The sequence below is a fragment of the Macaca mulatta genome, chromosome 6 (assembly GCF_049350105.2).
Source record: "Macaca mulatta isolate MMU2019108-1 chromosome 6, T2T-MMU8v2.0, whole genome shotgun sequence".
Classification (NCBI taxonomy): domain Eukaryota; kingdom Metazoa; phylum Chordata; class Mammalia; order Primates; family Cercopithecidae; genus Macaca; species Macaca mulatta.
The window spans coordinates 138,445,376-138,470,329 of NC_133411.1; the positions used below are offsets into that span (position 1 = coordinate 138,445,376).

Sequence of the window (24,954 nt, forward strand, 5' to 3'; positions counted from 1 at the left end):
TTTTGATAATGTTGCAGTATTTGCCTCTGGAAAATGAAATTATTAAGTTTGCTTTTCTTCAACTTGGTCTTTGCACTCTCTTAATGTTTCCAAAGTTTTAGGTAGCTTATGTTTATATGTATTACTTACATGAATATTTTTTTCCAAACAGGGATTTTCCTGTTTTAAAATGACTTTGTTGTGTTATTGTACTAGAACATAATGTAAAGGAAGGGAAAGCACATGAGTTTGAGAGTCAGAGGCCTCAGGTTCAAGGTCCAGCTTTAGTCTCACTCCAGCCTAGGTAATCTTGAGCAATTACCATAACTTTTGAAACTTAGATTTTTTGTTTGTAATGTAAGCACAACCTTACATGAATGTGTCACCTTACATGAATGTGGAGATAAATGACAGTTTCTATTCTCAAGAGGTGAACAATATATTATTTTAACAAACTGGTAAATCAGTAATTACACCATAGTGTGATAAGAACTAAAATAGACTTAGCACACAAGATCCCAAGCTCCTGAAAATGGACAATTGAGTCTCAAAGATCAAGTAAAACTTACTAAGACTAGAGGAAGAAAAGGGAACAGAGTCCAGGCTGAGATAGTGGACTTCGGAATCAGACTGCTTGTATATGCTACTTCTCTCTGTGTGATCTTAGGAAGCTTACTTTATCTCTCAAAAGGTCCACTTACCATATAGAAAATGGGGATAGTGATACTTGAACCTGAAGACTGTCCTCAGAATTAAGTGACATTATGTATTAAACATGAGAAACATGAAGTTTTTAGTGCATGTTGTTACATGTTAATGAGGCAAGAACATTTCAGGCAGAAGGAACAGCACATGAAAAAGTATAAAGGCATGAGAAGGCATCAAGGGAGCGGAAACCAAGTTTCTGTACTTGATAAGACACAGCCCTGGAAAAGTAGTCGTGGACTAGAAACTGAAGGGACTTGTGTGCCCTGGTAAGGACGTTATCTTCAAGTGACACTATCAGTTTGTATTAACATTTTAGTATAAACACATGAGTATGTCTAAGACTCAGTAGGAAAAAAGAAGAGATTTACAGAGTTGAAGACAAAGTTTAGGCAGGATGTAGAGATCATCTGTCTCCATTCTTACAGCTGACTTAACCAGGCCGCTACTGAACTAGTTCCCATACTCCATCCATAAGTATTGTGGAGATTATTGTCAATCTGTGGTGGGCATTATAGAGAGCACACACTGAACACTGGTGAATAATTCTACATTTCATCTCTGACTGCAAGTGTACAGTATCAACTGTGTTGTTTTTATACATGCATTTGGATACAACATGGTCTAAAGATTTAGGAGATGAAGAATGAGCTCTGCATAGTTGTATGTAATAAAAACATCAAAGGGAGCAACTTAATAAAAAGATTACTTCAATATGCATGTTTTTCACAGACAATGGATAACTTATATGGCAGAGTCTACTGTGAAGTTGAGATTTTTTAGAAACCTAGAATTTTCCAGGTAGCCTGTTTAAATGAAAATAAGGACAAAGGAAACTGACAGATTGGGGCCATCACAGCTGTCACCAGCTGGGACACTGAGGGAAATATACTTTTCTAACTCTGTCTTACCTGATCTATCTACCACTCTTGGTACAGATAAAAAGCCTCTCATTTTATAAACTATCCCCTTCATTTTATAAACTATCCTCCTTTTACATTTCTTGCATCTCCTTCTCTGTCCTTCTATGGGAATGTCTTCTTTTTTTGTTTACCCCTGAATACAGGCATTTGTCAGGACTTCCTTTTTTTTTTCTACTTCTTATTCCACCTACTTTCCCAGGGTGATATAATCCAAAGCCAATGTGGGTTCAGCTTTACATTGATTAATTCCAGAGTGTCTCCATTTCAATCTTTCTCCTGACTTCCACATATATATATATATGTAATAGTAACTTCTGTTCAGATGTCCTCAAACATCTCAGACTTAATAAATCTAAAGCTTAACCCATCAACTCTCCTCCCAAATGCCTCTTCTGATATCCTTGACTGTTTATCTAGTCTCTTGAAAATTAAAAATAAACCCCCCAACCAAATCACAAGTAACAACTTAAAAAAAAAAGTATTAATCTAACCTAACCTTCTGCCTTTTCTTTCTCTAAGTCTGATTGAGTTTATTCATGATGCTGTCTACCTCCTAATATTTTGCCTGTCATCTCTTTCTACCACTCCTGTGTAATTATTGTAAGAACATTTGTTTAGCCAGTCATAGTGGTGTACCTGTAGTCCTAGCTACTCGGGAGGCTGAGGTGGGAGGATCATCTGTGCCCAGGAGTTTGAGGCTGCAGTAAGCCATGATCTCACCACTGTACTCCAGCTTGAGTGACAGAGTGAGACCTGATCCCATCTCTAAAAGACACACACACACACACACACACACACACACACACACACTCTTCTATAAAATGTATCATGTGCCAGTTCATGTAGTTATGTTACATGTGTTATTTTATTTTTATGTTTTCTATAATCCTTTGAGGTAGGAGGTATTTGTACCCTCATTTCTTATTATTTAAAAAAATTTGTTGTGGGTACATAGTAGGTGTATATATTTATCAGGCACATAAAATGTCTTCATATAGGTATGCATTGTGAAACAAGCACATCATGGCAAATGGGGTATCCATCCCCTCAACAACTTATGTTTTGAGATACAAATAATCCAATTACATTATTTAAGTTATCTAAAAATATACAATTATGTTATTATTGACTATAGTTACCCTATTGTGCTATCAAATAATAGGTCTTACTCATTTTTTCTAACTTTTTTGTACCCATTAACTATCCCCACCTCCCCTCAAACCCCCCACTACCCTTCCTAGCCTATGCTAACCATCCTTCTACTGTTTATGTCCATGAGTTTAATTGTTTTGATTTTTAGATCCCACAAATAAGTGAGACCATCCCATGTTTGTCTTTCTGTGCCTGACTTCTTTCACTTAACATAATGATCTCCAGTTCCATCCATGTTGCTGCAAATGACTGTATCTCATTCATTTTGTGGCTGAATAATATTTCATTGTGTGTAAGTACCACATTTTCTTTATCCGTTCATCTGCTGCTGGACCCTTAGATTGCTCCCAAATCTTAGCTGCTGAAAAAACGGTGCTGCAACAAACATAGAAGTGCAGATATCTCTTAGATACACTGATTTCCTTTCTTTTGGGTATATACCCAGCAGTGGGATTGCTGGGTAATATGGTAGCTCTATTTTTAGTGTTTGAGGAACCTTCAAACTGTTCTCCATAGTGGTTGTACTAATTTACATTCTCACTAACAGTGTACAAGGGTTCCCTTTTCTCCATATCCTTGCCAGCATTTGTTGGCTGTCTTCTGAATAAAAGCCATTTTAACTGAGGCAAGATGATATCTCATTGTAGTTTTCATTTGCATTTATCTGGTGACCAATGATGTTGAGCACCTTTTCATGTGCCTGTTTGCCATTTGTATGTCTTCTTTTGAGAAATGCCTATTCAAATATTTTGCATTTTTTTATTGGATTATGAGTTTTTTTTCCTGTAGAGTTGTTTGAGCTACTTATATATTCTAGTTATTAAACCTTTGTCAGATGGATAGTTTGCAAATATTTTCTCCCATTCTGTGGGTTGTCTCCACTTTGTTAATTGTATCCTTTGCCTTGCAGAAGCTTTTTAACTTGATATGATCCCATTTGTTCATTTTTTGCTTTGGATGCCTGTGCTTGTGGTGTATTACTCAACAAATCTTTGCTGAGACCAATGTCCTGGAGATTTTCCCCAAAGTTTTCTTGTAATAGTTTCATAGTTTGAGGTCTTAGATTTAAATCTTTAATCCATTTTGATTTGATTTTTGTATATGGTGAGAGATAGGGATATAGTTTCATTCTTTTGCAAATGGATATTCGGTTTTCCCAGCACCGTTTATTGATGAGACTGTCTTTTCCCTATTATATGTTCTTGGCACCTTTTTCAAAAATGAGTTCACTGTAGGTGTGTGGATTTGTTTCTTGGTTCTCTGTTATGTTCCATTGGTATATGTGCCTGTTTTTATGCTAGTACCATGCTCTTTTGGTTACTGTAACTCTTTAGTACAATTTGAAGTCAGGTAATTTGATTCCCCCAGTTTTGTTCTTTTTGCCAAGGATAGCTCTGTCTGGGGTCTTTTAGTGATTCTGTGTAAATTTTGGGACTGTTTTTGAATCTGTAGGTTGCTTTGAGTAGCATGGACATTTTAGCAATATTGATTCTTCTAACCCATGAACATGGAATATCTTTCTACTTTTTGTTATCTTCTTCACTTTCCCTCATCAGTGTTTTATAGTTTTCATTATAGAGGTCTTTCACTTCTTTGGTTACTTCCTAGGTATTTAATTTTATGTGTGGCTATTGTAAATGGGGCTACATTTTAAAATTTCTTTTTCACATTGTTCACTGTTGGCAAATAGAAATGCAATGATTTTTGCATGTTGATTTTGTATTCTGCAACTTTACTGAATTTTTGTGTTTTAATAGTTTTCTTGTGGAGTCATTAGGTTTTTCCTAATATAGGATTATATCATCAGCAAACAAGGATAATTTGACTTCTTCCTTTCCAATTTGGATGCCCTTTGTATTTTTCTCATTTGATTGCTCTAGCTAGGACTTCCAATAATATATTTAATAACAGTGGAGACAGTCGGCATCCTTGTTGTGTTACAGATTTTAGAGAAAAGTCTTTCTGTTTTTCCTCATTTAGTATGATACTAGCTGTGGGTCTGTGGCATATGATTTTTTTTTTTTTTTTTTTTTTTTTTTTTTTTTTTTGAGACGGAGTCTCGCTTTGTCGCCCAGGCTGGAGTGCAGTGGCCGGATCTCAGCTCACTGCAAGCTCCGCCTCCCGGGTTTACGCCATTCTCCTGCCTCAGCCTCCCGAGTAGCTGGGACTACAGGCGCCCACCACCTCGCCCGGCTAGTTTTTTTTTGTATTTTTAGTAGAGACGGGGTTTCACCATATTAGCCAGGATGGTCTCGATCTCCTGACCTCGTGATCCGCCCGTCTCGGCCTCCCAAAGTGCTGGGATTACAGGCTTGAGCCACCGCGCCCGGCCAGCATATGATTTTTATTATGTTGATGTATGTTCCTTCTATCTCAAGTTTTTTGAGAGTTTTTATACTGAAGGGATGCTGAATTTTATGAAATGCTTTTTCAGCATGAATTGACATGATCATGTGGTTTTATCCTTCATTCTGTTTAGAAGATGTATCATGTCAACTGATTTGCAATTGTTGAACCATCCTAGCATCCCAGGGATATTTTCCAATTTGTCATGTTGAAGAAACTTTCTAATATATTGTTGCATTCAGTTTTCTAGTATTTTGTTGAAGACTTTTACATCAGTATTCATCAGAGATATTAGCCTGTAGTATTTTTTTTTTCAATTTATATGTCTTTTTTCTGCTTATTTGTTTGTTTGGTTTCTGTTTTTTTGTATCAGGGTAATACAGGTTACCTAAAATGACTTTGGAAGTATTCCCTCCTCTTACTTTTTTTGGAATAGTTTGACTAGGATGGCTATTAGTTCTTCCTTAAATGTTTGATAGAATTCAGCAGTGAAGCCATGGGGTCCTGGGCTTTACTTTACTGGAAGACATTTTTTTATGGCTTCAATCTTGTTACTTTCTATCTGTTCAGATTTTTGATTTCTTCCTGTTTCAATCTTGGTAGGTTATATATATCTAGGAAATTGTCCATTTCTTCTATTTTTTACAATGTATTGGCATATAGTTGCTCATAGTAGCTACTAATGATCCTTTGAATTTCTACAGTATTGGTTGTAATGTCTCCTTTTTCATTTCTGATTTTATTTATTTGGACTTTCTCTCTTTTGTTCTTAGTCTGGCTAAGGGTTTGTCAGTTTTGTTTAACTTTACAAAGAAAACACCCTTCTGTTTTATTGATTTTTTTTGTATTTTTTATTTCAATTTCATTTATTTCTGCTCTGATCTTTATTATTCCTTTTATTCTAGTTTTAAATTTGGTTTGTTCTTGCTATTCTAGTTATCTAAGATGCATTGTTAGGTTTTTTGAGATTTTTCCTTTTTTTTTTTTTTTTTTTTTTTTTGATGTAGGCACTTATAGTTATAATTGAGTACTGCTTTTGCTGAATCCCAAAGGTTTTGGTGTGTTTTGTTTTCATCATCTTTGTTTAAAGAAATTTTCCAATTTCTTTGTCACTTTCTTCATTGACCCACTGGTCATTGAGAAGCATAGTTTAATTTCCATGTATTTTCATAATTTCCAAAATTCCATCTTGTTATCAATTTCTAGTTTTATTCCATTTTGGTTAGAGAAGATGTTTGATATTATATTACTTCAGCTTTTGGAATGATTTAACGCTTTTTTTTAAAGATGTAACATATGGTCTTTCCTTGAGAATGATCCACATGCTGAGGAAAAGAATGCGTATTCTGCAGCTCTTGGTTAAAATGTTCTGTAAATTTTTATTAGAGTCATTTGGCCTATAGTGCAGATTAAATCTGATATTTCTTGGTTGATTTTCTGTCTGGAAGATGTATCCAGTGCTTAAAGTGGGGTGTTGAAGTCTCCAGCTATTATTGTATTGTGGCCTATTCTCTCCCAATAGCTCTGATAATATTTTCTTTATATATATGAGTGTTGGTTACATATATATTTAAAATTGTTATATCCTCTTGTTTAATGGACCCCTTTATCATTATATAGTGACCTTCTTTGTCTTTTATAGTTTTTGTTTGGAAATCTATTTTGTCTTATATAAATATAGCAACTCCTGCTGTTTTTTGGTTTTTATTGGCATGGAATATCTCTTTCCAATCTTTTATTTTCAGTCTATATGTCTCTTTATAGGTGAAGTGTGTTTCTTGTAGGCAACAGATCAATGGGTCTCGGTTTTTCATCTGTTTAGCCACTTCATGTCTTTTGATTAGATAGTTTAGTCCATTTACATTAATGTTATTATTGATCAGTAAGGACTTACTCTTGCCATTTTGCTATTTGTTTTCTGGTTGTTTTGTGGTCTTATCTTCCTTGTTTCTTTTCTTCCTGTATTCCTCTAGCAAAGGTGATTTTCTCTGATAATATGACTTAGTTTCTTGCTTTTTATTCTCTGTGTATCCATTATATGTTTTTGGGTTTGAGATTACCATGAGGTTGCAAATACTATCTTATAAACCATTATTTTAATCTGATAACATCTTAATAGTATTTCCATAAATAAACAAGCATAAAGAAATCCAACAAAAACTCTCTGCCTTAACTTCATACTCCAACTTTTTAACCTTTTTTTGTTTATATTTATGTCTTATTGGACTGACTATGTCTTCAAAAGTTTTTATAGTTATCAGTTTTGATTGTTTCATTGTTTAGTATCTTAAATTAGGATAAAAGTAGTTTGCACACCACAGTAACAGTGTTATAATATTCTGTGTTTTTCTGTGTACTTAGTATTACCAGTGAGTTTTGTACCTTCAGGTGATTATTTATTGCTCATTAATGTTCTTTTCTTTCTGAATGAAGTATTTCCTTTAGCATTTTTTGTAGGACAGTTCTGGTATTGCTGAAATCCCTCAGTTTTTGTTTGTGTGGGAAGGTCTTTATTTTTCCTTCATGTTAGAAGGGTATTTTTGCCAGATATACTAATCAAGGGGAAATTATTTTTCCTTCAGCACTGTACATGTCACACCACTCTCTCCTGGCTTGTAAGCTTTCCACTGCTGCCAGTGTATTGGAACTCAATTGTATGTTTTTTGTTTCTTTTCTCTTGCTGGTTTTAGGATTCTTTCCTCATCCTTAACATTTGAGATTTTGATTATTAAATGCCTTGAGGTAGTCTTCTTTGAGTTAAATCTGCTTGGTGTTCTATAACCTTTTTGTACTTGGATATTGGTATCTTTGTCTAGGTTTGGGAAGTTCTCTGTTATTTCTTTGTAAAAACTTTCTGCCTCTATCTCTTTTTCTACCTCTTCTTTAAGGTCAATAACTCTTAGATTTGCCCTTTTGAGGCAATTTTCTAGATCCTGTAGGTTTGCTTCATTGTTTTTTATTCTTTTTTGTTTTGTCTCCTCTGACTGTGTATTTTCAAATAGCCTGTCTTCAAGATCACTAATTCTTTCTTTTGCTTGTTCAATTCTGCTGTTAAAAGACTGTGATTCACTCTTCAATATGCAAATTGCATTTTTCAACTCCAGAATTCCTGCTTGAGTCCTCTTAATTATTTCAAGTTCACTTGGTGTTCTACCCCTCTGTGGCTCTGCTGGTACCTGAAGCCAGTAAGTCTCAAAGGTTCACCCAAAGTCCTCGATGTAGTACCTGGGTGTCACAGCTGGATATTCAGGGCTTTTCAGTTAGCAGGTGGAAAATATTGCCAGGACTAGGTTCTTTTCTTCAAGGCAATGGGTTCCCTTCTGGCCTAGGGGATATCTAGAAATGTCTTTTGGGAGCTAGGACGTGGAATGGAGGCCTCACAACTCTAACTGGTGCCCTATCTTGCTGTAGCTGTGCTCATATCATAGATGTAAGACAAAGTCTTCCCCACATTTCCCTCTTCTCGCCTCAAGCAGAAGGAGGGAGTCTCTTTGGAGCCACCAGCTATGCAGCCTGAGGTTAGGGGAGGGGTGATGCCAGAACTTCCTTGGCTATCCCAGTTGGTGTCTCAGTATACTGTGTGTATCTCCTAGTGCACTATCTCTAGGACTTGCCTAAGAGTTGCAGTCCTTATAGCCTAACTGCCTTTCAAATTTTCTTGGAGGCTCAGAGTGCTGTAGCCTTCAGTATCGAGGTTTACAGGCACTCAGTTTCTTACCAGTGGGATTGCTGATTCCCCTCCTGCTAAGACTGATTTAAATGCTCTCTCTGTGATGGGTGTCATCTGAGTTTGATCTGGTTTTCCTTTCTGCTCTAACAGGGCAGCACTGAGATCACTGCCTCGCAATTATTGCTCTATTCTCCGTCTCCCAGCACCCAGAGATACTCTCTGCATCACTCTGCAACTGCTGGGGTGGGGGAGGGGTGGTATCAGCAATTCAGCACTGTTTTTTTCTATCTTCAGTGCCTTTTTCAGCGATATGAAGTTAAAACCGGGTATTATGAGTGCTCACGTGATTTTCAGTTTTTGTGAAGGTATTTTTTTTTTTTCTGTGTAGATGGTTAACTTGGTGTCCTTGCAGTGGGGACAATTGGTGGAATGTTCTGTTCCACCGTTTTGCTCTACCCTCCCTGTTCTCATTTTATAGGAAAAAAAAAAAAGACAAGGGAAACTGAAAGATTGTAAATAAACACACAAGGGATGATGTGATTCCCAGTATGCCATTTTGCATACCAGGAGACCCTGGACCCTTGACTCTACAGCCAATTTAAATATTGCTTGGATTACTGCAGTTTATTGCTTTCTCTGTGTCTTCTTGATTTCAGTCTAACCCTCTCATAATCTAGTTTCCAATTTTTTAAAAAGGTGCATTTGATAATATTCTTTTCTGGGATTCTTCACACCTTCAGAGTAAAATTCATACTCTTCAGCTAAGCACACAACAACCTGAATATGGTAAGTAGATTAAGTGCACCAAAATCACCTGGGGATCAGAGTTAAAATGAAGATTTCTGGATCCCATCCAGATGCACTAAGTCAGAATTACTGAGGCCGGGACCCAAGAGAATCAGCATTTTAAACATGGACCCCGAAATGTGATTCTTCTTCATATTTAGAGAAACATCTGAGTTTATAGAGGTCTTTTATTTCTATCCCTATGTACCATACTCCTTCCTGTCTCTAAGTCTCCTGGTTTTCTTCAAAACTTTCTCCTCTTTTCCTTTAATCTTCTCATCCTCCAAGACTTAGTATCTTAGGGAAGTCCTTCTGAATCCCCCTGGATGCTACTTTCCCTTAGCCTTTCCAAGCTATTGCTTTGTAATGCTACCATTGCATTTTGTGCATGTGGTGTTACACACTAGGGAGCCTAATAAAATGCTGGACATAAGGTTTCTTCACATTAATTCCATGAATATTATTCACTGCATGCCATACCCTGGACACAAAAATATGAGTAAAAATCAGCCTCTAAAGACAAAAATGTGGGAAGACACAATCTTCTTTGTGAAACCTAAGAGAGTAAGATGACATTTCAATGATAGGAAAGATAAACAATGTTTGTAAACACTTTGAGTAAGAATTATTATTTGTTTCCACTAATTATTATTATTTGGACAATGATTATGCAGAGTGTTACTCTGTTAAGAGTTGAGATACATTTTTTCCAACAGATCTTTTGCTATCCAGTTATATGTATTTGTATGAGTCACTTCTCTGCCAATTGGAGTAGATACTCATGATTCTGAGATTCATTTACATGATTTCTAATGAGTCTAAAGTTGTAAAATTGTTGTATTTTATTATCTCATTTTCTAAATCTGCATGGTTTTCTCTTATCTGCTGCAGCTCATCGCTCAGGACCCTAAGCCTCAGCTCTGAATGAGAACTAACCCTTTTTCTATCTCCTATAATGCCAGCTCCATGCCCTAATTTGTCTCTTCTCTGACCTCCATGAGGTTATCCCAGTGATACTGTGAATGAGATGGTCACTGTAGTGATATATTTTATACGTTTATAGCTTTCTACTTTATAGCCTTCTAGAATGGAATCCAGTTTTCTCTTTTACAAAGGAAAGCATCTTTCAAGGAAGAGATTTTCATGTGGGCTGTGGTGTTATTAGATTGCTTAAACATTGCAGTAACAAAATAGTTGCTGTAGGAATTTTCTTGAGTTCTGAATATAAAAAAATAGTTTTAATATGACCAGTGATTATTTACTGTAGGTTTTAGTAAATATTATTTGATAATCAAAATGTAATAGTTTGCTAAAAGCAAAATTTTTAATGAGAGCATAGAGTATATATCTAGGTGAAACTTTAAACCCATGTAAGTGTGCGTGTTCCCATTTAGAGATCAAATAAATATAAAGATTAATTTCCATATTAAAAATGTCATCTAATAGCTAACATATTTCACATTTAATATATGAATTATACATTGCAATAAGCAAGTTCAATATACATGCTCACATATTCCTAGTCATATATAATTTTTATCTATACAACAAATAAGTAGAAAAGTAAGTTTTTGTCCCACAGTCCCAAAGCTAGTAAGTTGCAAATCCAAGATTTTTATCTATGCATTTTGACCCCAAAGAATTGGTTTAACATCCCCCAGAAATGTTATCTTCCAATGTCCACCTAAGCTCTCTATACTTTGTCTAGATTCTAGCCTATAGGATGAAGGAAGGAAAGTAGGAGACAAGTGATTTTCTTTTAAAGGGTAACCAAAAGTTGTACATACTAGTTCTGTTCAAATTCCATGTTTTACAACTCAGTGACATAATTACACTCAGTTGAACAGTAGACTGAGAAATGTTTCTGGGTACATAGCCACACATCTGACCAAAAAGTAGTGTTTGGGTGGGGATGTGGTTAGGGAATTTTTTATTCCTAAAAGTAAGAAAGGGAGAATGGATACTGATGGACACTTAATAGTCGCTACTACAGCATCTTATACAGCATCTGAGGACAAGAAGGTGATAGCTGGGAGAAAGTAAGAGAAAATGTGGAAAAGTGTCTAAGTAGAAGGAAGTGTCTCTTTTTAGTTATTGGATGTATCCATATTAATCTCATTTGCTCAGCAGAAGTTGACACTGGTGAGAAGCTATCACTTGTCACAGTTGGTGAATATGTGATGGATAATACTCAGATTCTCATTTCCCTTCAAGGCCAATTATATATCCATCTACAAAGATGGTGTTGAAAGTATGTGTGTATGTGTGTGTGTGTGTATATATATACACACATTAATATATATTAATTATTATATATATAAATATTAATTTATCTCTTGGTTTCTTTTTCTTTTCTTTTCTTTTTTTAAGATGGAGTCTCAGTCTGCCACCCAGGCTAGAGTGCAGTGTCGTGATTTTGGCTTTATTATATATATTATATATAAAAATATATAATATTAATTAATATAAATATTAATATATATACACATGTATATATGTTAGAATGTAAGTATATACACACATAATATATAAATAACATATGTATGCATAGTTGTGTGTGTGTGTGTATATATATATATGATCAATTTGGTCTTTGGTATTAACTTCTGGTACTGAATCTGGATCCATAAAGTTTACTTTTAACTATAGTGATTCTGATTCAGATGGCTAGTATTGTTTTTGTCATCTTGCATTGCCTTGTTATATGATATAAATAAGGAATATTTGCATTAATTGTTATAACACTTCAGTTAACTTTGTTAACTGATTATACATGATAGTTGAGTAAAACTGGATTTATTACATAATTTTAAAATCTGTGTCATTGCTAGAAAAAATGAGAAACAGTAACTTATGGGGATAGTCTAGATAAGATTAGTTTCCAGCAGTAGTGATGGGAGCCAGTTCTTATTAGATCACAGAGTTGACAGGTGGGCATAGAAGTCATAATACAAATTAAACAGTAGGTCAAGAATCCAAGAGATAAGGCTGTAAACAGTGGCTCACACCTGTTATCCTAGCACTTTGGGATGCCGAGGCAGGTGGATCATCTGAGGTCAGGAGTTCAAGACCAGACTGGCCAACATGGCAAAACCCTGTCTCTACAAAAACTGCAAAAATTAGCCAGGCATTGTGGTGCATGCCTGTAATCCCAGCTACTTAAGAGGCAGAGGCAGGAGAATCACGTGAACCCAGGAGGCAGAGGTTGAAGTGAGCCAAGATCGCGACACTGCACTCCAGCCTGCGTGGCAGACTGAGACTCCATCTTAAAAAAAAAAAAAAAAAAAAAAAGGGAAAGAAAAGAAAAATAAACCAAGAGATAAATTATTCTGTAAACATGAAAAGATGTTAGAGGTCAAAGCAAGGTAGGATATGTGGTTAGTAGGATAGGATAGGATAGGATAGGATAGGATAGGATAGGATAGGATAGCATAGCATAGCATAGCATAGCATAGCATAGCATAGCATAGAATAGAATAGAATAGGCAAGCTAAAACCAAGGCACCTGGAATAAGACTCAACTTATCAGAAACCAAAAAGATCGATTAGAACTGTGAGAACACATATCCTGAATTCAAAACAAAGTTAGAGACATACAGGGAATCATGACTAATTGAATATACGTGTTTCACTTCACTCTTGAACAGACTTCACTGAATTTATATTAAATAGTAAAGAAATACAAAGGTGTCAGTCAACAGTGCAAGTTGTGGAAAGATGATAGCAGCTTAGAGACATCAACAGAATATGATAAACGGCAAGGAAAGGAGCAAGTGATAGCTGATTTAACAATATACCATGGAGATTATTCTTCAACTGTAGAAAATTCTTAAACTTGATTGAATTGTACTTGTGAATGGCTGCATAATGTGGCGTGTAAGTTACCCTCAATAAAACTGTTATAATTGTAAATTTATTATTGAAGCACCATGGGCATACAGAAAATTGCAGAAACAATATGTTCAACTGCTGAATTTTCCCAGTGTGAACATAACCAATAGCTACTGGAATCAATAGCTACTATAGAGAATACCTAGGAATTCAGCTTATAAGGGACATGAAGGACCTCTTCTAGGAGAATTACAAACTACTGCTCAAGGAAATAAGAGAGGACACAAACACATGGGGAAAAAAATCATGCTTATGGATGGGAAGAATTGATATTGTGAAAATGGCCATACTGCCTAAAGTAATTTATAGATTCAATGCTATTCCTATCAAGCTTCCATTGACTTTCTTTGCAGAATTAGAAAAAAACTACTTTAAGTTTCATATGGAACCAAAAATAGCCAGTATAGCCAAGACAAGCAAAAAGAAGAAAGCTAGAGGCATCACACTACTTGACTTCAAACTACTACAAGGCTACAGTAACCAAAACAGCATGGTACTGGTACCAAAACAGATAAAGAGACAAATGGAACAGAACAGCGACTTCAAAAATACCACACATCTACAACCATCTGATCATCGACAAACCTGACAAAAGCAATCAGTGATGAAAGTATTCCCTGTTTAATAAATGGTGCTGGGAAAACTAGCCATATGCAGAAAACAGAAACTAGACCCCTTCCTTACACCTTATACAAAAATTAACTCGAGATAGATTAAAGACTTAAATGTAAAGCCCAAAACCATAAAAACCCTAGAAGAAAACTTAGGCAACACCATTCAGGACATAGGCATGGGCAAAGACTTCATGACTAAAACACCAAAAGCAATTGCAACAAAAGCCAAAATCGACAAATGGGATCTAATTAAACTGAAGAGCTTCTGCATAGCAAAATAAACTATCATAAGAGTGAACAGGCATCCAACAGATTGGGAGAAAATTTTTGCAATCTAGACATCTGACTAAGGGCTAATATCCAGAATCTACAAGGAACTTGAACAAATTTACAAGACAAAACAACAACAACAACAAAAAACAACCCCATCAAAAAGTGGCCAAAAGGTACGAACAGACACTTCTCAAAAGAAGACATTTATGCAGCCAGCAGACTGCTATAGCACATGTATACCTATGTAACAAACCTACACGTTCTGCACATGTATCCCAGAACTTGAAGGAAAAAAAAAAAAGAAGGAAAAGAAAATGACAACACCACAGATCTCTCCCTTGTGCCATGCCCGGGCTCTAATTTCTCCAAACCTAAGATATTCACTGAGTTGGTTTTTAAGAGCATTTCTTCCCAGGTTTTGATGTGTCTTTAAATGGAATCATACTACCTAATCTTTTGTACTTGGCTTCTTTCCATCAGTATTATGTGGATGAACCTCATTATTTGTAAGGTTCTTCCATAGTTTCACATGTTACAGCAGCTGGTTCCTTTTCATTGCTATATAGTATTCCATTACATGAATATTCTAACATTTCTTTATCCATATACTATTGATGATTATTTGAATTTTAAAAATAGTGCCACTCTGAATAGTTTGTGCATGAGATTTGTATGCATTTCTGATGGCTGTATATTTTAGATCATTGATTAATGGGTATGCAAATATTCAACTTTAGTAGACACTGCAAACTAGGTTTTCAAAGTGTTTATCCCAGTTTAATCTCTCAGTATGTATGCATATGGTACTTCTATTTGTCCCCACAGTCTTGTCAGCACTTGATATAGTCAGAGTCTTTAATTTTAGCTTATTCCAGGGATTTTAATTTATTTAATGTATTTTGGTTTTAATTTGTATTTCTTTGAAGACCAGTGATGTTAGACATTGTCCCATGATAATTAGGCATTTAGATATCCTATTGTGAGAAATGGTTGTTCAAGTTCTGCCCATTTTTCAATTAGACAGTCATTAATTTAGAATAGCTCTTTATTTCTTTATTCTGGAAAAGTATTGAACTATCTCCTCTCACAGGGTGGCAAGACTTCCACTGTAATAGTTACATGTTTTAATAAATGGAAGTTCTTACTTTTTATGTAGGCAAACCTATACATGTTTTTTGTTTGTGGTTTCTGCTTTGATTTGGCTTCATTTGAGGAATCTATATTCCCCAGCAGTTATAACTTCTGTAAGATCTTGACGGAAAGTGGAGCAGAATCCTTTGTAATTCATGCATAGTAATTTAGTAATCAGGGGCACCTGCCTGAAATTAGGATGTGTGGAGCAGTCACTTCAGGCACTTCTTTCAACTAGACCTTTATTTTGCCATTGGTGTCAAAAAGAAGATTGTAGTGTGTTTTATTTATTGAGTTATTTTGTTTATATTGGAGCTCCTTGCTAGAAATCTAACGAATGTGATCTTATTATAAGCCAGCAACAACTCTGGAAGGTCGGTGTTATTATTATCCATTTTACAGATAAGGAAACTCAGGCTGACTGGGTGATGTTAGTTTGCTAAAATGGCAGAGCTAATAAGTGGGAGAAATTCAGTCTGCCTCATTCTAAAGTCATACTTCAAAGCCAAATGCCCTTTAAGATTTTATGTGCGTCGGGAACTTATTTGATTTTGCTCGTTATTAAATATGTTTAATATTATTCACTTTGCCAATATGAAGGTGCATTGAAAACTTCAATTCTCTGTTGCAGATAAAGGAAGACCTAGGTCTAGAAAAATAGCAGAAAGTGGAAGAGGGAAACGATACTCATACAAATTACCTCAAGAATACAACATAGAGACTGTAGTGGTTGCAGACCCAGCAATGGTTTCCTATCATGGAGCAGATGCAGCCAGGAGATTCATTCTAACCATCTTAAATATGGTAGGCAAACTTTAAAGTGCGCTTGGAATTTTTTCAAGAAAACTCTAAGGAAGACGTGTGAGTATTTATAATGAAGTTCTTTAAAATTAACTCGTTACTATTCCTTTCTCTTATTGTCATCAGTTAAAAAAATACTTAGGTATACAAAATTGATCCATCTCAAAAGCAATATCAAAATAAAAATTCACATATTGTAAAAAAGAAAACACCCTTCTTGTTAATTTTGATGTGGCAAACCTCTTTCTATGTTACTCTTTTCTCTCTTTTTTTGGTACTGTTCTTTTCCTTTTTTTTTTTTTTTAATATTTCTAGCCCCATTTATTTATTTATTTGTTTGTTTATTTTGTTGGTACATAGTAGATGTATGTATTTATGGGGTAGATAAGATATTTTGATAGAGGCATAAATTTGGTGAAATTATCATATTTTAATATATGTTTATATACATGGCCCCACAAAAGGACCATAGGTTAATTATGATGTGATATAAAAATGAATGTTGGTAATCCACTGAGCTATTATATAGGTATGTAAAATGAATGTCAGATATGATTCTAGTTGATGAGCTAAAATTTTAACCAACTAAATCACAGGTGACTAACTTGAGTTGATGATTTCTGATTGTAGAAATCCTAGTATCTCGTCGCCTCTTAGATTTCATGCAATATTCCTTTAAGGATTATTTGCCTACTTACCTTGGAACTTTTACCAAAAAAAAAAAAAAAAAAAAAAAAAAGAAATCCTAGTATCTATCATGTGAGGGATGTTTTTTACCAAATTGATCTTTTGACTTAATTTCATACTCTGTTGGGCAAACCTCATTCAAGGAAGAATCAGAAGGTTGTAGTGAAGAGTGATTCTTACACGAGAATAAAGAGAAATAAATGTTGAAGGCAAATGTCCATTTATAAGTCAATTACCATTTAAGGACGGCTGATGTAATGATAAATACAGTCCCATTTTTTTACTATCTTTGCTATCATTTGGCTGTTTTCCTGGGGAACAGAGTGTTTTTTTACACTTTAGATATTTCTGTCCATATTCCATTACCTTCTGAGCGCTCCTCTAGAATGGGATATATGGTAGATTAACACTGCCTAACAACCAGTCTTTTCTAAGTAGAAATATCTCTGAAAGCATGGGTTTGACGTAACAAAAAATTACTTTGCTTTGCAAGCTTTTTTTTTTTTTTTTTTTTTAAGATTTCCTCAAATAAATTGAGACTTCTCCACGTATGGGCCTTGAGAAAAATTAAGACGACTTTCTGTTTAATTTTAGGATTTTTATTTTTATTTTTATTTGTTTTTAGGTTTTTAACCTTTTCCAACACAAGAGTCTGGGTGTGCAGGTCAATCTTCGTGTGATAAAGCTTATTCTGCTCCATGAAACTCCAGTAAGAAAGTCTTGAGTTTTTAATTAAATTTAATGGGTGAGAAATTTTGTTCAGAAACTTTTAAGTAAAGGGAATGTTAAGGATGTACTTAAAAATCTGGAAATATCCATTGAATCACTTAAAGTATACATAAAACTGGCCTTTAGTTTTGGTTAATGCCCCAATCTTATTTTAAAAATAGGATATTGTTAGTTTCCAAGAATCCTGAAAACAAATCTTAACTTTCCAAAGTATAATTGTAAGAAGTCATTTTAAATGACAGTTTTATTCTATTATTTAGATGTGTACTTCTAACACTTTTTATTTATTTTAAATGGGAACTATTGTGTGGCATCATTTTGACATGCAGCTTAACTGGCACTTTAGAAAATGTTGTTCCACATAGAAAATCTTGTTCTTAAGTTGTAGAAACAACAAGTTATTTTAGTCTAAAAGTTCCACATTCTTAATTGAACCTCTCTACTTTTTCAGAATACCATTAAACAGATTTTGTAGTTATTACACCCTCACAACGCTTTAAGCTTTTAAGCTCAGAGTAAATCAAACCTGAATGTCTTCCAGGTTCTAATTAATGTTATGGTCAGCAGTTTGCTTTAGTAATTCAAGAGTGCCTTTGTTATTTGTTTTTTGTTTGTTTGTTTTGTTTTGTTTTTGTATATACCTAAGAATAATATGCCTTGTGATGAAATCTGTTATTTTGCAGCCAGATCTATACATTGGGCATCATGGAGAAAAAATGCTAGAGAGTTTTTGTAAGTGGCAACATGAAGAATTTGGCAAAAAGAATGATATACATTTGGAGATGTCAACAAGCTGGGGGGAAGACATGACTTCAGTGGATGCAGCTATACTTATAACAAGGTAAGTTTTCCAAAGCCAATTAAATGGCATTCCTAATTCAATTACTGCACTGTTAATCCCATTAATCCCTTAATAGATAATGTTTTTATTTCAGATTTCATGTTTCAAAAATGATTTTGGCATAATGGTGTTAGTCATCTCCCTCAATTCATAATAACAGATTTGTAAACAGCTAAATATTGGATGGCATATTGACAAAACATTTGGTTAGTTAATTCTAAAAAATTACCCTAAATTTTTGAGCTCAAAGGCATAGTCATTAATGATAAGCTAAAACTATGGTGAATTTTGTTGTAAGTTCAAAATTATGAATCTAGACTGTATGTTTTTCAGTCATCACCATATAAAGTAACCTAATATGTTAAATTCAGCAATTGAAAACCTTTCTGGCTCCATGTGAGAAACAATTTCAATTAAGTCTCTGACTAATTATAAGCTACATTGTGAATGTACTACTAAAAAATATTTTTAATACAGCATTAAGTATAATATGTAAATAAATGTAAGTGAAATAATGAGCAACAATATGCTCTATATGATTAATATGTCTAATAATCATACATAATTGGTCTGTCTTGCTTAAAGTTGGTAAAAATAAGTAATTCATTGTGAACTAGCAATTTAATTTTAGTCATCAAAAGTGTTAGCATTTCACATCACAGAAAGCACAGTAGTGTAATTACATACGATTTTCTGAAATGAAATCATTGAAATCATTGCAATTTCTTATAATTAATACTAAAGGCAAATAATTCATAAAGTTGAAAAATCTCTAGGCAAGAACACAATTGGACTTCTACTTTCAGCTAAGTAGGTATAACTGATATTGAGCTTCTGCAATAAGCAATCATAATATTGGAAAATAAGTCACTGCTTTTAGTCATTGGAGAATGAACAGTGTAAGACTGCAATTCCTGAAAGAAGGGGAATTTATTATGCAAACCTTGCAGTCAACTCAGCTTTTTCCCTGGGAAAAATTTCTTAACTAGCATAGCAAGGTAGAATCTAGGTAGAGCACAGTGATCCTGCTGAGGACACCAGAGATAAAAGTCTTAGGCATGGAGAGGTGCCATGAAGTACATGTGCTGACCACACATGAGAACTTGGCAATGGCTGGTCTGAATATAAACAGATAGAGGAGACTGCCCCAAATTTACCACAGGATTGCTGCTATGGAGTTCCAAATTTAAAAAGATACTAGGAATGAGCAAATTCAAAGCACAAGAGTGGAACAATCTTGTGATACCTTATCATCATTTTTAGCCTTAGGGGAGACAGAGCTTAGAGGTTGAATACCACCAATTTACAGAGGCTTTGGTATCATCTTGGATTTTTGATAAATCTTCCCTACCAAAAAATAAAGTCAAATTTATCTACGTGCAGGATGATGAGCTAGTAATTGTGAACTGCCTCTTAAAACAGTTTTAAGCACTCTTCAGAGGAAGATAACAGAATAGCAAGTCTCTCTAAAAGTATATCATTCACAATGTCCAGAGTATAATAAAAATTAGTCAAGCAAAGAAACATGAAAATGTGACCCATGGTCAGTGAAAAATTAGTCAATAGAACTGACCTTGAGATAGCCTAGATGTTGGATTTAGCAGTTGAATGCAGTTGTAATTGGAGTCTCAGAAGAAGAGAGTAAGAATGGGTAAGAAAAATTATTTGAAGACATAATGGCAAAAAATTCCGCAAATTTGATGAAAAGCAACAAATATGGACCTAGGCATATCATAGGAAAGTTGCTGAAAACCAAAGAAAAACAGAAAAATTTCCGTCAGCCAGCAGGCTGAGCATTGAGGGGAGCAGAGGAAACATTAAACAGGAGGAACAATGTTCAAATAAATGACTTACTTCACATCCAAAAAAACAGTAAGCTCAAAAGACAATGAAACAACATTTCTAATGTACTGAAAGAAAGTAAACTAAAGAAATCCTATTAACCAAAAATGCTTACTGAGTTCTTGAGGTACTATCTTAATCTCTGAAAGGGTATCTATGAAAAAACATGTCTATAACTAATACCACAGCAAAAGGAGAAAACTGAACATTTTCTCCTTACAACTGAAAGCAAGGTAAGGATGTCTCCTCTTTCCACTTCTATCCAATATTGTACTGAAGATCATAACCAGTGTGGTAAAGCAGAAAAAAACAAAGGAAAAGCATACATATTTGGAATATAAAGAAAAATGTCTCTTATTCATAGATGATGTGAAATGGTACAAAGAATATTTTAAGAAATCTAGCAAAAATTTGCTAGAATTTGTAACTGGATTTTCAAGGCTACATCATGTAAAATCAGTTTTCAAAAACCAATTATGTTTATGTATACTGGAAGTGAACAATTGGAAAAAAATTATAGTGACTTCCAAAACCATAAAATACTTAAGAACAATTTTAGTAAAATATGTGTAAAACCTCTAAAATGAGAACTACACAGCACTGTTACGAGAAATTAAATATCTAAATAAAGATTAATTCATTGGAATACTAAATATTATTAAATGCCACTTTTCTCCAAATTGATTTATAGATTCAATATACTCCCAAGGAAACAACCTTTGCAGGCATGTTTTGTAGAAATTGACAAGCTGACGCCAGTACTAATTTGTAAAGGCAGAGGACCTAGAAGAATCAAAACAGTTTTGAAAAATAAGAACAAATTGAGGCCAGGTGCGGTGGCTCACACCTGTAATCCCAGCACTTAGGGTGTCTGAGGTGGGCAGATGGCCTGAGGCCAGGGATTCAAGACCAGCCTGGCCAACGTGACAAAACCTCGTATCTACTAAAATTACAAAAATTAACTGGGCATGGTGGTGCATGCCTGTAGTCCCAGCTAGTTGGGAGGCTGAGCCATGAGAATCGCTTGAATCCAGGAGGCAAAAGTTGCAGTGAGCCAAGATTGTGCTACTGCACTCCACCCTGGGCAACTGAACAAGACTCTGTCTCAAACAAACAAACAAAAAAACCCCAAAACCTTCCCATTCTGTCACAGTAATGAAAATGTATATATGTATATATATGAACAAATTGGATGGACTTACACTATATGATTTCAAAACTTACTCTAAAAGTTTGGAAATCAAGATAGTATGGTTTTGGCAAAGTCATGCAAATCAATGAAGCAAAATAAACGGTCTAGAAATAAGCCCACATATATATGGTTAATTGATTTTTAATAAAGCTACCAACATAATTCAGTTATAAAAATAATCTATTCAGCAGATGGTATTAGAATACATCAAATGGTACAAATGGAATATCTGGATACCTCTGTGAAAAAAATGAATATCAATCCCATTTAACATGTGTAAAATTAATTCAAAAGGGATCATAGAATTAAAAATGAAAGCTAAAACTCTATTGTAGTAAAAAAATAAAGAAGAACATTTTCATGAACAAGAGGAGGACAATGGTTTCTTACACAGGATACAAAAAAGTACTAATCAAGAAATACTAACAATCGTCTGGAATTTTTAAAAATGAAAACCATTTCCTGTTCAAAAGACGTTCACATCTTTTGTGAATTTGAGAAAATAATTGCCATACATATACTAACAAAGAACTTGTATCCAGAATGTTTACATGTATGTGTGTATACACACATATACAAATACAAAAATATGTCAACCTCTTAAAAATAACAAGAAAGAAATATGAATCTCCAGTAAGCATATAAAGAGATACTCAACATCATTAATTCCCAGGAAAATGCAAATGAAATTCACACCCACTTGAAAGGCTTCAGTTATAAAAATTAAAAATACTCAATGATGGTGAGGATATGGAACACTCTTCAGTTGTTGGTGGGATTATAAAATGGTTCAACCACGTTGGAAAATGAGTAGTTTCTTATAAAGTTAAACATTTGCTTACCATATAGCCCGCATCAGCTTCTAGATATTTACTTAAGAAAAATAAAAATGTCATTCACAGAAAAAAAAGAACTTAAGAATTTATAGAAGCTTTCATAATTTTTTTCATAATTTTCATAATTGCCAAAAATTATAAATAAATATACATCTACAGGTGAATGTATTGTGTGTTCATACAATTGAATACTCTTCATCAAACTACTGATAAATGCAACCAAATGGATGGATGAGTTTTAATAACATTATACTGAGGCCGGGTGTGGTGGCTCACGCCTATAATCCCAGCAGTTTAGAAGGCCGAGGCAGGCAGGCAGATCACTTGAGGTCAGGAGTTAAAGACCAGCCTGGTCAACATGGTAAAACACTGTCTCTACCAAAAATACAAAAGTTAGGCAGGCATGGTGGCTCATGCCTGTAATCCCAGCTACTCAGGAGGGTGAGGCAGGAGAATCACTTGAACTTGTGAGGCGGAGGTTGCAGTGAGTCGAGATTGTACCACTGCAATCCAGCCTGGGTGACAGAGTGAGACTCCACCTCAAAAAAAAAAAAAAAAAAATACTGAGTGAAAAAGCCAAATTAGAAACTGATCAGAGGATGATTCCACTTATACAGAGTTTGAGAATAGGCAAAATTCATCTGTCGTGTCAAATGTTGCCTGCTTTAAAGCTGGGAAAACTGACTGCAAAAAGGCAGAAGGAACTTTCTGTAGTAGTGGAAATATTGCATATATTGCTTTGAATACATGTCGGTTTATACATTTGTCAAAATTCACCTATCTTCTCATTTAACTTGTGTGTATTTTCTGTAAGTTTTACTATAATAAAGTTGGTTAAGAGTAGTAAATTGAAGTTGGGAGAAGGGATGGAAAGATTTGCATGGATGGGGAGGAGACCTATGGTTATAAGGTTTGAGGTGAGTCTAGGTTAAACGTCTGCATTGTTCAAGTCTTTCTTCCTTCTTAACCATAATAGATTTGAGAAATATTGCTTCTGAGACTAAAGAAGATGATAATCATAATTTGATTACTGATTTATAATTTTCCCTTATAAATGCGATATATTTATTACAGAAAATTGATAAGTATAAGAATAAAGATAAAAATTAGCCTATAGGCCCACTACATAGGAAAAGTATAGTTAACATTTTAAAGTATATTTCATCAGTTGTATTTCCTATGTATATATATAATACATGGATTTACATTATTGGGATCATAGTCTACATACAAGTTTTGTTTCTCACCAACAAAATATATTGTGGCATTAATTTTATTTCTTATTTCCAATGCCATTTTTTCTTTCAAAACTCTAAAAAATGATTTAGAATTTTCTGCATCCAACATTTTTAATGTTGAAAAACTTTAAAACTAGCATCTTGAATTGACCATTGACCACTCTTCATTATTGTCTCCCTTGTTGCTAGCTTTCCCTAGCTATGCAACACAGGAATTCTACTAAAAGGAAAAGAAGAAAGCATAGTGTGATATGTTTCATATATACAAAGAGCATAAAGAATAATATAATTAACAACTGCCTGTTTACCCCTCCACTTAGGAAACAGAACATTATCTATGTTGTTGAAGTCATTTTACATACTGTTTTATAATCCATATTTTCCCTTAAAAGTCTGTTTCAAACATTTGCTTATTTATATATATATATTTCTTGAAAATGTAACCTAATATGGTTTTATTTTTCAAGTAATGCATATTCTCATGGCAAAAGTTTAAATATAACTTTTAAATATATTGTCATATTATAAGCATATTCTTATGGTTAAAGTAAAAGAAACACTTTAGTATTTACGTAGTAAATTAACTTTTACCAACTTCTACTCCCGCTCTCCAACCCTAAGGTAATCAATGTTAAGAGTTGGTGTGTATGTAAAGAACATTGTTTCGTGCTCTACACAGTTTCCTCTATTTGTTTGCTTTTTCACTTTACTATTATGTCTGGCAAGTATTTTTTATGTCATTTATTGTGGAAGGCAGAATAATGTTCCTCCTCCCCAAATATCCATCTTCTAATCTCCACAACCAGTGAATATGCCATCTTACATGGCAAAGGGACTTTGCAAATGTTATTAAATTAAGGATCTTGAGATAGGCAGATTATCCTGGCATATTTGAGTGGGTTCAATGTAATCACAAGAGTCCTAAATTAAGGAAGAGGGAGGCAGAAGTTCAAAGTCAGGGAAGGACTGGAAGATGCTATAAACCCAGTTTTGAAGAGACAAAAAGAGGTCATAAGCCAAAGAAGGAGAGCAATGTCTAGAAACGGGAAAAGACCAGGACATAGATTATACCCTGGTGCCTCTAGAAGGAATGCAGCTCTATGGCACTTTTATTTTGGCCCGGTAAGACCTGTACTTGACTTCTGACAAGATAACACATTTGTGTTGTTTTAGGCCACTAAGTTTATGGTAATCTGTTATAGCAGCAATGGGAAACTCATGCGCTCCTATCGGTCTGCATCGTTTGTGGGGGCAGAGAGCTGACATACTATATATTGCATAAAAGTATCCTGATTTATTCAACTACTTATCTGTTTAT

The 24,954-nt window shown here is 34.5% G+C and overlaps 1 protein-coding gene across 1 annotated transcript in view; it reads left to right on the plus strand.

Moving 5' to 3' along the window:
- The window catches only part of ADAMTS19 (ADAM metallopeptidase with thrombospondin type 1 motif 19), a 282,768-nt gene that overhangs the window by 60,667 nt on the left and 197,147 nt on the right, over nt 1-24,954 (plus strand). The window contains exons 4-6 of the mRNA XM_001099247.5: nt 16,102-16,274; nt 17,584-17,667; nt 18,371-18,528. Coding sequence (XP_001099247.4) covers nt 16,102-16,274; nt 17,584-17,667; nt 18,371-18,528 — 415 coding nt within the window. The remainder of the gene's footprint in view (nt 1-16,101; nt 16,275-17,583; nt 17,668-18,370; nt 18,529-24,954) is intronic.